This window comes from Stenella coeruleoalba, assembly GCF_951394435.1.
Source record: "Stenella coeruleoalba genome assembly, chromosome: X".
NCBI lineage: Eukaryota > Metazoa > Chordata > Mammalia > Artiodactyla > Delphinidae > Stenella > Stenella coeruleoalba.
This window is the reverse complement of record NC_137152.1, coordinates 17,456,156-17,469,440: the sequence shown is the minus strand read 5'-3', so window position 1 is coordinate 17,469,440 and position 13,285 is coordinate 17,456,156. Positions and strand designations below refer to the sequence as shown.

The following is a 13,285-nucleotide window of genomic DNA, read 5'->3' as shown; positions in this document are numbered from 1 at the left end:
TAGAGCCAGGGAGGTGGTCCATGGTGGCGCTAATGGAGCTAGCACTGGATAGAAGTTAGGTGTCGTGAGAGCGCCCCAATTTTTTTTAAGCCGATCCGAATTTCCATCTCTATTTTCTTTACTCTTCCTTGTTTCTAAATATTCAATGTACTTTTTCTGCAGCTAATGAAAAGTGAAGGTCTTCAAATGTCATGTTTGAGAGTATTTAGTATTCAGTGGAAATTGGGAGTCATCAAATGCTTTTTTATCCCAAGAACATAAAACAATCTGTACATACATATTTTTTGTAAATCTTAAATGTAAGAAAATATAGTTAAAAATCACCCGCTCTAAAATCAAATGTAAAATTATTCTTTGGGGATTTGTTTTTTAAAACAGTGAAAAAAGCAAAGAGTAGTGAATATACTAAAGATATTTATAATCTCTGACTTATTTTAATGTACTTGGAATTTTGTTTCTGGTAAGAGCTATTGCTTTCTTGTTTGACTTCCTGATTTTCAGTAAAATGTGCATATAATAACAAAAAACTATTCTGTATGAAAAAAACAAATCCGAGAAAACCCACTTTTTCACTCGAACGATTACCAATAAATCGGTATTTTAAAATTTAAAGATTTTTGAGACTTTATTAACCCCTTTTTCATCGTGTTAAAAAGAATTACAGTAAGTTTCATTTCTCTTCACGCATTTCTACACTTTACAAATTTTCTATCATGTACAGGTCTTCATTTCTAGCCAGAAAAAAAATGTAGGGAGAAATTTGTAAGTATTTCAGTTACCTGTGGTCATTGAATACTTAAGCAAGATTAAAATTAATATATGTTTTCTATCTGAGAAAGACAAATGCCATATGATATCACATATGCGGAATCTAAAATATGACAAATGAACTTATCTACGAAACAGAATCACAGACATAGAGAACAGACTTCTGGTTGCCAAGGGGGAGGGGGAGTCAGGGAGGGATGGATTGGGAGTTTGGGATTAGCAGATGCAAACAATTATATATAGGATGGATAAACAACAAGGTCCTACTGCATAGCGCAGGGAACTATATTCAACATCCTGTAGTAAACCATAAAGGAATATGAAAAAGAATGTATATATATGTATAACTGAATCACTTTGCTGTACAGCAGAAATTAACACATTGTAAATCAACTATACTTCAATAAAATAAACGTATTTTGTAAACATATGTTTACATATATAAAACATATTTTTATATATATATATGTTTTCTATCACACAAGTTTGGGGTACAACAGTTAACCTAAAATAGTAAGTTACATTTCAATAAATGCATTCATTGGTTAAGTGATGGTAGAAACTGTACAATATATTGTATTTGGGTGGAGGCATTTAATTCCTAAATTTGAACAAATTTAACTTCTACATTTGTAAGTTCCTAAATTTCGAATTTATCTTACATTCTAAATAGTTATACCGTACCAGCCAATTCAGAAAACCCACTGAGGTAATAAAGATGTGGAATTAGTGGTGATGGTTACACAACTGCAAATATACTAAAAAACAGTGAATTGTACTGTTTAAAAGGGTGAATCTTATGTGAATTATATCTCAATAAAAAATATAAAATTTGTTGGTAATAGTATATAATATGCTTCACTGTCAGAAACTTTTATTGGAAGTAGAAATGTCACTGAAAATAATGCTATTAATAATAGTATTAACATTGGCTCCAACTTGGGGAATTCCCTGGCAGTCCAGTGGTTAGGATTCGGTGCTTTCAAGGCCCGGGCCTGGGTTCAATCCCTGGTCGGGGAACTAAGATCCCACAAGCTGCAAGGCGCGAGAAGAAAAAAAAAAAAGTATACAATTCAATGCTTTTAAGTAAATTTACAGAGTTGTGCAACCATCACCACAATCCAGATTTTGAACATTTCCATCACGCCAAAGAGATCCCTCATGTTAATCCCATTTGCAGTCAATCCCCGTATCCATCTCTGGCCCCAGGCAACCACTAGTGGTCTTTCTCTATATACAGATTTGCCTTTTCTGGACATATTATATAAATGGAATTATACAATATGTGGTCTTTTGCTTCTGGCTTCTCTCACTTAGCATAATGATTTTGAGGTTCATCCATGTTGTAGCATCTATCAGTAGTAGTTCATGCCTTTCTATTGCTGAATATAATTCCATTTTATGGACATACCGCTTTTGTTGATCCATTCACCAGTTGATGGATATTGGGATTGTTTCCACTTTTTGGGTGTTGTGAATAATATTGCTATGAACATTTGTGTACAAGTTTTTATGAGAACATATTTTCCTTTATGTTGGTAAATATCTAGTTGTGCATTTGCTGAGTCCTATGGTAAGTCTATGTTTAACATCTTGAGGAACAGCCATATTTTTCCAAAGTGGCTGCACCATTTTACATTCCCAGCAGCAACATATGAGAGCTCCAGTTTCTCCACACCCTTACCAATGCTTGATATTGTCTCTTCTTTTTATTGTAGACATTCTAGTAGATGTGGTTTTAATTTGCATTTCTCTAATGACTATGTTGAACATCTTTTCATGTACTTAATAGCCATTTATATCTCTTCTTTGGTAAAATATGTATTTAAACCCAGTTTAAAATTGGGTTGTTTATCTTATTATTGAGTTGCAAGAGTTCTTTATATATTCTGGATACAAGTCTTTATCAGATGCATGATTTGCAAATGTTTTCTCCCAGTCTGTAGCTTGTCTTTTCATTTTTTTAATGGTGTCTGTGAAGAACAAAAGCTTCTACCTTTGATGAAGTCCAATTTATTTCTCCCTTTATGAATCTTGCTTTTGGTGTCAAATTTAAGAACACTTTGCCTAACGCAAGGACACAAAGATTTACTATGTTTTCTTTTTTTTTCTTTTTTTAAAAAATTTATTTATTTATTTATTTTTATTTGTGGCTGCATTGGGTCTTCGTTGCTGTGCACGGGCTTTCTCTGGCTGTGGCGAGCAGGGGCTACTCTTCTTTGCGGTGCGTGGCTTCTCATTGCGGTGGCTTGTCTTGTTGCAGAGCACGGGCTCTAGGCGTGTGGGCTTCAGTAGTTGTGGCTCATGGGCTCTAGAGCGCAGGCTCAGTAGTTGTGGCGTACACAGTCTTAGTTGCTCCACAGCATATGTGATCTTCCTGGACCAGGGCTCGAACCTGTGTCCCCTGCATTGGCGGGTGGATTCTTAACCATTGTGCCACCAGGGAAGTCCCCTACTCGTATGTTTTCTTCTTAAAGGTTTATGGTTTCAGCTCTTACCTTTTGGGTCTGTGATCTATTTTGTGTATAGTGTGAGCTAAGGGTTTAACTCCATATTTTTGCATGTAGTTATCCAATTGTACCAGCACTATATATTGAAAAGACAATCCTTTTCCTATGGAATTGCCTTGGCACCTTTGTCAAAAATAAATTGACCAAGGACTTCCCGGGTGGTCCAGTGGCTAAGCCTCTGTGCTCCCAATGCAGGGGGCCCGGGTTTGAGCCCTGGTTGGGGAACTAGATCCCACATGCTGCAACTAAAAATTCGCACGCTGCAACTAAAAAAAAAAAAAAAAAAAAGATCCCGCATGCCATAACGAAGATCCTGCATGCTGCAACTAAGACCTGGCGCAGCCAAATAAATATTTTGTTAAAAAGAAATTGACTGTATAAATACTTATTTCTGGACTCTCTATTCTGTTCCATTGATCTACATGTCTATCCTTATGCCAGTACCACAATGTCTTGATTTCTGTAGCTTTATAGTACATTTTGAATTTGGAATGTGTAAGTTCTTTAACTATGTTCTTTTTCAAAACTGGTCTGGCTCTTCTAGAGCCTTTGTATTTCCATATAAATTTCAGGATCAGCTTGTCAATTTCTGCAATAAAGCCTGCTGGGTTTTTGATAGGGATTTTATTTTGGGGGGGATTATATCTTTTTACTCCTTTGGATGCTCTCCTCTTCCTAAATACCCCCAAATTCTTAGCATATATTTCTTAGGAATAATAATATAAATAAATATTTACTGTTTACCAGGCATGGTGCTGAGTGGTTTACAGTCCTTATTGCATTTGTTCCTTACAATTACCCTTGGAGGACCCACCACCGATCCACCGACGGATTGCCGATCTGCCCAGCTCTCGCGTGCGCCATGTCTGGTTCCTCCAGCGTCGCCGCTATGAAGAAAGTGGTTCAACAGCTCCGGCTGGAGGCCGGGCTCAACCGCGTAAAGGTTTCCCAGGCAGCTGCAGATTTTAAACAATTCTGTCTGCAGAATGCTCAACATGACCCCCTGCTGACTGGAGTATCTTCAAGTACAAATCCCTTCAGACCTCAGAAAGTCTGTTACTTTTTGTAGTAAAATGAATCTTTGCAAGGTTTTTAAACCACTTTTCATAAACCGGTGAATATTCAAAGGAAAGCCAAATTTGAAGCCTGTACAAAAGCCTGTCTCTGTAACACGTGCCATACTATACAAACTTCTACTTTTGTCAGTCTACCTCTCCGAATATTCATGAATTTCTGTTTCACAAGGGTAATTATTTTATATACACTGGTGGCAGCATACAATAAAATACTTAGTATAAAAAAAAAGAAAAACAATTACCCTTGGAGATGGTCCATATCCTTGGAAAGGTGAAATTAATTGACATGTACACACACCGCTATATTTAAAATAGATAACCAACAAGGACCTACTATATAGCACAGGGAACTCTGCTCAATATTCTGTAATAACTTAAATGGGGAAAGAATTTGAAATAGATACACGTCTATGTATAACTGAATCACTTTACTGTACACCTGAAACTAACACAACGTTGTTTATCAACTATACTCCAATATAAAATAAAAATTTTTTAAAAATAAATTGCCCCAAGGCATAAAGCAAAAAAATGGAGGATCTAGGATTTGAACCCACGCAGTCAGACCCAGACCCACATGTTGAAGCACTGTGCTGCACAGTCTCCTGCACTGCTCTCTGGTGAAGATGACCGAAGTGCCACAGGTACATGGTGTTTGCTTGTATAAGGAGAACACTTTTGATAGGGATTGTTTTAAATCTGTAGATAAATTTGAGGAAAATCACCATCTTCACAACCTTGAGACTTCCATTCCCAGAGGGCCATCCTGCCCCACTTATGTTTAGTATTCCAGTGTCCCTCCCAAGTCATGCTCCCAGGACAGCAGAAAGTTCAGCCATCCTTTCAGCCAGGCCTGGGCCCCAGTTGTTCACATGTACCTCCCCTGCTTCCACTTCAGCTACCCCCGCCCCAAGCTGAAGAGGCCAGAACTGACTTACCTGAAGTCCCTCCGTGCCCTGTATTGACAAAGACATTTTGTCCCAAGACGGCTATGCATAGCTGTTTTTTTTAAAGAACTTAGTTTTAGAACCAATAAATAACCTCAGAGCCTAGATTCAATCCCGTCTCTATCCTTAACCACAGTCCCCAAACCCTAAAGCTGTGCTCTGGCAACAGTAGTTACTGGAGGCTTTTCTTCACTTCTTTCATCAAGCAAACACCATATAGCAGCTCTTCATTGCTCCCACTCACCTCAACTCTGGTGTTCACACTTAGGATGTGTGTGTGTTTGCATGCAGATCTACTGAAGTGCAGTATTGATGAACATGCGGCTTGTGTCTTGAGGCTTCTAAAGTATAGTGTTGCTTTTCATTGGTTCATAAAGAACATAAAAATGATTAACTTTAGGGGAGGATTTGTTCTTTTTAACATTTTCATTTACAAGGGGGTATTGTCTACATTGTGTTTCAAAGTAAATACATTTCATTAAAATGATGGCATTAATTTCATCTTTGATTGATAGTGGGTGTTTAACAACTTACAGTACTTTTCTAGCCAGCTTAGCATACCACACTCTGTTTTACTCTTATGTCACTGGCTACTCCTTCTCTGTCTCCTTGACAGCTCTCTATCTTCTCCCAGATGACTCCCTAACGTTGGAGTGCCCCAGAGCCCAGCCCTTGCTCTACTTACCCTCAGCCCCTTGGTAATCTCCCAAACACCTCATGAATGTGTGGCTTGCATGTTGAGGCTTCTGAAACACAGGGTTATTTTTCATTAGCTTGTAAGGAGCACAAAAGTGGTGAATTTCTTTTAGAATTTTATTTTTTAATGTTTTCATTTTCAAGGGGGCATTGTCTAGACTGCATTTCAAGGTAAATATTTTCAGTTAAAATGGAGCTAGAGATTGTCATACTGAGTGAAGTAAGTCAGACAGAGAAAGACAAATATCACATGATATCGCTTATATTGTGGAATCTAAAAAAAATGGTACAAATGAACTTATTTACAAAACAGAAATAGAGTCACAGATGTAGAAAACAAACTTATGGTTACCAAGGGGAAAGGGTGGGGAAGGATAAATTGGGAGACTGGGATTGACACATACACACTGCTATATATAAAATAACCAACAAAAAACCTACTGTATAGCACAGGGAACTCTACTCAATACTCTGTAATGACCTATATGGGAAAAGAATCTAAAAAAGAGTGTATATATGTATAATTGATTCAATTTGCTGTACAGCAGAAACTAACACAACATTGTATTTTTTGTTTGTTCGGTTTTTGGCCGTGCCTCGCGGCTTGCGGGGTCTTAGTTCCCCGACCAGGGATCAAACCTCGGCCCTTGGCAGTGAAAGCACAGAGTGCTAACCACATTCCACGCCAGGGAATCCCCTAACACAACATTGTAAATCGACTACACTCCAATAAAAATTAATTTTTAAAAATGGCGACATTCGGGCTTCCCTGGTGGCTCGGTGGTTGGGGGTGTGCCTGCCGATGCAGGGGACGCGGGTTCGTGCCCCGGTCCGGAAGATCCCACATGCCGTGGAACGGCTGGGCCCGTGAGCCATGGCCGCTGAGCCTGCGCGTCCGGAGCCTGTGCTCCGCAGTGGGAGAGGCCACAGCGGTGAGAGACCCGCGTACCGCAAAAAAAAAAAAAAAAAAAAAAAAAATGGCGACATTCACCGTATCTTTTATTGACGGTGGATGTTCAGCAACTTACAGTACGTGTCTCCCCAGCTTGTAGTGTACCACACTCTAGTCTCCTAGACCAGTTTCTGATGTTCTCTGGGATGGCTCCCTACCCTTGGCACGCCCCAGGTTCTACTCCTTGCACCTTTTCCTTTTTCCCCCATTCCCTTCAAACCCACTCCTTCTTGAAGTCTTCCAGATCTCAGGAAATGAAAATTCCATCCTTCTTTGCTACCTTTCTTTCCTTTATCCCTACATCCAGGAAATTCTGTTGGTTCTACCTTCAAGAATATTTGCAGACTCTGGCCAGTTCTCACCGCCTCCACTGTGGCCCCCATTCCACTCCATCGTTGGAAAAGTCTGTCTCCTTACCCATCTCCCTGCTTCCACACTTGTCTGCCTAATTATTTTTTTTAACTGCTCATTTTATTTTTTTGTGTGTATTATCTTCCAGTGTATTTTTCCCCTTTCAGTTCTATTGAGATGTAACTGACATACAGCACTGTGTAAGTTTAAGGTGTACAGCATAATGACCTGACTTACATATATTATGAAACGATCACCACAATTAGTCTAGTTAACATCCATCATCTCATACAGATACAAGGGGGGAAAAAAAAAAGAAAAAATGCTTTTTTCCTTGTGGTGCGAACTTTTAGGATCCACTCTTTGAGTAAATTTCAAATATACCATACACCAGTGTTATCTATAGTCATCATGTTGTATATTACATTATGCCTAAATTCTGTTCTACACAGCAGCCTGAGTGTTAATCATATTACTCCTCTTCTCAAAACCTTCCAAAGGTTCCTAATTTCTCAAAGGCCAAAGACCTTATAATGGCCAAAAAGGCTTTACACAGTCTGGTCCCCCATCTCCTTCAAGTCAAGGTAAAATAACAGAAGAAAAAAAAAAAGGGACTTCCCTGGTGGTCCAATGGTTAAGACTCCGCCCTTCCACTGCAGGGGCGTGGATTCAATCCCTGGTAAGGGAACTAAGATCCTGCATGCCACGCAGTGTGGCCAAAAAAAAAAAAAAAGGCTAAAATGACTACCCTATCATCCCAGTTAAAACTGGAACACCTCTCCCCCTTGACACTCGTAATCTCTTTATCCTGCTCTATTATTTCCCATATGGTCACATTCTAAGAGAGACCATATAATTTGCTTATTTATTTTGTTTATTGCCGGACGTACGCAGTCTATAAGAAGGCAAGGATTTTTATATGTTTTGGTCACTGATAGATCCACAGTGCTTAGAACAGGACTTGGTACATAGTAGGTACTCATAAATATTTATGGCATAAATAAATTAGTATAGTAGATTATAAGTGAACAATGTATTGAATTAACTAGGAGTAAAACAAATGCAAGTGTGAAGATCACTGAGTATGTTAATCTGTAAAATAACATAATACAGTGGAAAGAGCATGGGGTGAGAGGCAACACAAGAGGGGAGAAGCCCTGTCTGCCAAGGTCTATACATGCCAGCCTTCCTGATTTTTGCTTCTTTTCTCTCTGCCCTTCGGGTCCTATTGTAACCCTATATAAATTTTCAGCGGTTCTCTAAATAAAGGTGCCTCGCTGCCTCTTCCAGGATTGGAAGGCACTGCCCTGTGAGTATCCTTTACTCTTTTTCCCTTTCCTCCTTCCCTTTGGACTGAACTTAGCAATCACTGCCTCCAAGTAACCTTGCTTGACACGCTCAAGCCCAGATTACATCACCCCACTTGTGGTAGGTCACACACCACCCCATGTTGTCTAAATGTGTCAGAGTGTTAGGGCCTCTGAAACCAAAGCTGAGTGTTTTTGAATCCTTGTTGGCTGGCCCCAGGTGCAAAGCAGTTACTCTAACAACTGCAGGCAGAGAATTGTTTGCTAGGGCTTTAAGGATGGAAGTGAAATATGAAGAAGCATTTGGTTCCTGGAAGAATTATAGTGTTGAGTCCCCTTGACCATAAAGGCATGTTATCAGTTCATTTTCCTTGAGGTAGCTCTGCACATTGGTGAAATAACACAAATGAAAATATTTCAGACACACCTGTTTCATGGGGGGATTGCCCCGTGAAGGGCCTTTGCTTGTTTGTTTTTGTGTCCACATCCCTTTTGGATGTTTAGGAATTTCGTATTCTCCTAGCTGGGCCCAGGGGATTGGTCTGGGGGCTCATGAGACTGGGGAAGTGAGAAGATGGGAGAAACAATTGATATTTTTAAGAATGGGTTCCCACCAAATAGTACAGATCTGACTTAGAGATGACCAGAAAGAACATCCCTGTGTAAGGATCTCTAGAAGCCATGACCTGTTTAAAGAGATTGCAGTTTCCTTGTGATGGCTTTAGGTTTTTGCTTTGCTAGGGAAGTGGGGGGAGAATTAAGTTTGAGTCACAAAGTGCAAAGAGAGAGTTGGAGAAATATGGAGAGGTGGTGAAAGACCAGAAGGCCAGAGGTAATAACAGGAGAGAAGCTAAGAAGAGCCATTCCAAGTGACAGGTGACCAACGATGCCTAAGATGTATAAACATTAACCAGGATTCCTCCAACATTCATGAAGACACCGATTTTTTATTAGTCATGCAACATAATATTCTGTTTGGCTGTTAAAACAACAAACTTTCAAGGCTGGAAAAGTTTGGGATCAAACAGGGGATCCTGATTGCATTTTGAAGGTTCCATCTGGGATAGGGACCCGGAAATAAGGCCTAGGACAAGAGCCACCATCCTGTTGGAATGTGTCAGTGTACAAGTCTTGGTGTGGACCCGCAGAAGTTTGTACTGATTTGGGGGATACCGGTGTACCCTGAGGGGCTTAGAAAAAACCCCTGAAGAGCTACAGAGTGCTTGGCAAAAGTTTTCGAGGAAAGAAAATGCATAATAAAATATGCATTTTATATTTTATAAAATAACTTTAAAACATTACAGAGGGCTCCCCTGGTGGCGCAGTGGTTAAGAATCCGCCTGCCTAAGCAGGGGACACGGGTTCAAGCCCTGGTCCAGGAAGATCCCACATGCCGCGGAGCAACTAAGCCAATGCGCCACAACTACTGGGCCTGCGCTCTAGAGCCCGCGAGCCACAACTACTGGAGCCTGTGCTTCACAACAAGAGAAGCCACAGCAATGAGAATCCCGCGCACTGCAACAAAGAGTAGCCCCCACTCGCCGCAACTAGAGAAAGCCCGCGCACAGCAATGAAGACCCAACGCAGCCAAAAATAAATTTATTTTTTTAAAAGTTATTTATGGCTTACAGTTTTTTAAAGCTTGTTTTATAGTTTAAATCATAAAAGGGACACGTATTTCCCTATTTTCAAAAGATTAAAGTGATTCACTATTTTTTCCCACGGAGTAGTCTACTTCAGCAAAACGGTACACAGTGTGCTATTTTGGCCCCTTGGGAAACATGACATATTCAAGTTTGCTAGAAAGAGATTAATGATCGTTTTTAGCCATACATCTCCCAATATCTTCGGGATATTGGTGTAGAGAGAAAATGGTGGCAGGGGGTGGGGGTAGGAGAAATCTCTCAGTTTAGGATCAGAAATGGGCAATGGATGACTTAATTTAAGGTTAGTTGTAGAACCAGTGGCCTCCAACTGTGTTTTTCTGTCATCTACACTTTTCCCACAGAGAGATTTCACAACAATAAATTTACAAAACAGTCTTGTAATGTAGTTTTAAATTCTTAAATCAAGAAAAGGCGGTATGTGAAAAGCATTAGCTACAACTCTAGAACCGATTTGTCAAAAGCGAACAACAACCCCCAAAATCACTGCCCTCTGAATGTTCGTTCTTGCTATCTTATTTTGACGCAAATAGAAACAGAACAGCGTTTTTAGATCCGGCATTTCTGTGCGGTGCAGGCATGCCGTTTTCTATGAATTTTCTCACCTCTGGGAAATGTATTTCTGAAACGCGTAACTTGTGCAACTAGCCAAGTGGAGGTATGATGCAAGAATCCCATGCAAGTTGCCTTTAAAACAATATTATGTGGCGTAGACGTAGTCACGTTTGTAACACAGGTACATACCGCAAAGCTCCCTCCACGTCGTCCCTCATTCCCCCACCCCTACCGTGTGTAAGATGCAAAATGACATTTCCCGGGTTTCCTAACCCTCAACTTGTCGAGGGTGGGCGCACCCCACTGGCTCGAGCCCACCGCTCGTGCAAACGAAGTGGGACCGAGGCGAGGGGACCAGCAATGCCGAGAGTTCCCAGCCCCGACGGCGAAGCCCCGCGGGAAGCCACGTCGGGCCGGGCCCGCGGCGGCAGCGTCGGGCCGCCTTCTTCCCTCGGTGAGGCCCGCTGGCGTGGCCTGCAGAACGTGGGGCCCCGTGGGCGTGGGACAGCCCTGCCCCCACCCCGCTCCCACACCCGCTCCCGCTCCCGCGGTGCCGGAAGTGACGCGCGCTGGCTGAAAGATGGCGGCATTGGCGCTCGACCAGGGGGAAGGTAAACACCCTCCGGGCCGCTCCCAGCGCGCGGGCCCCCTCGAGGCGCCGGTGGGGGCCGAGGGCGCCTCCCAGGCCTCCGTTCCAACTCTCGACTTCCCACCCCACGACCTCCCTACCCGCGTGGCAGGCTTCCGCTTTGCGACGACGGCGGACGGAACCCCATGCCGGCTGGCCCCGCCTCCCTGGGCGGGCCCCGGGCGGCTCCCGTGGCCCGCAGGGGGCGCGCGGCCCGGAGCGGCCCCTGGCTCGTGGCCCCGCACGCTCCGCCCCTTGCCCGCCCCTTTCCCGCCTTCCTCCACCCCCGGCGTGGGTGATCCTGAGGCTCGGCGCGCTTCGGAGCAGAAGCCCAGAGCCGCCGTCGTCGACGTCGCCAGTGCCTGCACCTCTGCTGCTGCCCGCGACCCCCCAGCCCCTCCGCCCGAGGCTCCGAGTCGGCCCTACCGCCGACCCCCGCCGGGCGCTGCGAGGCCCCTGGCGTTGGCAAGGCCGGGCCCGGCCCCGACGCCGCTCCGCCTCGCGCAGATCCCGACTGTCTCGAATCGCGTCTCAGCGCTGTCTTCTTTCCCAGGACTGGTTTCGTGGGGGCCGCAGGCGCGCAGACTCGCCCCCCGCCGGAGCGCCCCGGCCCGGCCCCGGAGCGGCCCCTTGTAGACGTTCGAGGAGCCAGCTGAGTGCCGTCCCGGCGCCCGACCGCCCACCGTCCGGCCCGCTTCTTCCTGATGCAGACTGCCGTCCACTAGAGGCTGGACGGACCCCCGAGGTGCGTAGCCGCCCCTGGCCCTCCGGCCTGCGGGAGCCCGGGCTTCGTCCGCGGCCCCGCGCTAGGCACGGATTCGGTAGCCCTTTCTGCACCGACCCGAATCACACATTTGGTTGACGCCGGGATCTAATTTGTCTTTGAGTTTACTTAAATTGTTTGAAATTTAATTTTTTTCAAGGAGAAAAAAAAAAAAAGGAAGAAGCATAATTCAGCCATTTTTTGCAGCACACAGCTGCAGGTACCATGACTATTTTCTCCCTAACCCGTTTCTTCCCTTTAAAAATTCTGTGTGTGCCTGAAATAGAACTATGCGAAATGCGAGGCATAAAACGCGGAATCAGAAGGTCTGGGTTCGACTGGGTGACTCCGAGAAAATCGCTTACCGAACCTCGGTTTCTTATCTATGAAATCTAGTCAGTTATAGCCACATCACAGGGTAGTGAGGACTGTATGAGGTCATATATGTGAAAATAATTTGTAGCTGTAAAGTGTTGTAAAAATGCAAGGCAATTTTTAAAGTAACCTTTGCCAGAGTGGTGAATGTTGTAGTGGCTAACTGTTGCTGCCTCTTTATTTCTATATTATAAGTATAAGGAATAAGTGCGGGATAGCGAAGCAGTGCTGTGAATCGACTAGATATATAATAGTCACGTTGCTTGGCCTTCTTCCTACGAAATGCTAACTGCTTATTTAAATAACGGTATTCTTTAATTCAAATTTAACGTTACTGTAGTGCTTTGCTTTTCATTTTTCTAGGCCGCTTATGCCCTTTTTCTTACTCGGAATATTAAGCACCTTGCATTTGTTTAGTCTTTTCTATATTTTGAATTTACATTTTCATTTGGTAATCTGATTAAATTGTAATTTAGGAAATGCTTTTAAGATATATACCCTAATTTTAATGCCTGATTTTCATATCTAGGAAACAAGATGCCTGAATATCTCTACTAATTTGAAAATTGTTTTTGGAGAGCTTGTAAATGCATTCAGATTTCTGCACTTAATCTAGAAATGTATAGAAAATTTCAATTTTGGGACACTTAATTTCATATTTATGTAATTTAATTCCCTTTTTTAATCATCATA

At 42.6% G+C, this 13,285-nt stretch overlaps 3 protein-coding genes across 4 annotated transcripts in view; 2 read left to right on the top strand and 1 right to left on the bottom strand.

Annotated features, from left to right (window-relative positions):
* ZFX (zinc finger protein X-linked) overlaps window positions 1-13,285 on the bottom strand; it is a 191,761-nt gene that overhangs the window by 137,391 nt on the left and 41,085 nt on the right. The gene's annotated exons all lie outside the window — the stretch shown is intronic.
* Window positions 3,983-4,538, top strand: LOC307180365 (guanine nucleotide-binding protein G(I)/G(S)/G(O) subunit gamma-5-like). The gene has a single exon (XM_079910578.1). It carries the CDS (start codon window positions 4,141-4,143, stop codon window positions 4,345-4,347), a length of 207 nt encoding a protein of 68 aa, XP_079766704.1. The 5' UTR covers window positions 3,983-4,140; the 3' UTR covers window positions 4,348-4,538.
* The window catches only part of KLHL15 (kelch like family member 15), a 32,447-nt gene continuing 30,561 nt past the window's right edge, over window positions 11,400-13,285 (top strand). Inside the window, exons 1-2 of one of the 2 annotated variants that reach the window (XM_079910442.1) lie at window positions 11,400-11,437; window positions 12,008-12,199. The gene's annotated coding sequence lies outside the window, so the exon portion shown is untranslated. Of the gene's footprint in view, window positions 11,438-11,742; window positions 12,200-13,285 lie in introns of those variants that run through there. The other variant, XM_079910441.1, reaches the window with a different exon arrangement.

Bases quoted from the DNA above. Each gene is read 5' to 3' on its own strand.
- LOC307180365 (XM_079910578.1), top strand. From the start codon at position 4,141: ATGTCTGGTTCCTCCAGCGTCGCCGCTATGAAGAAAGTGGTTCAACAG.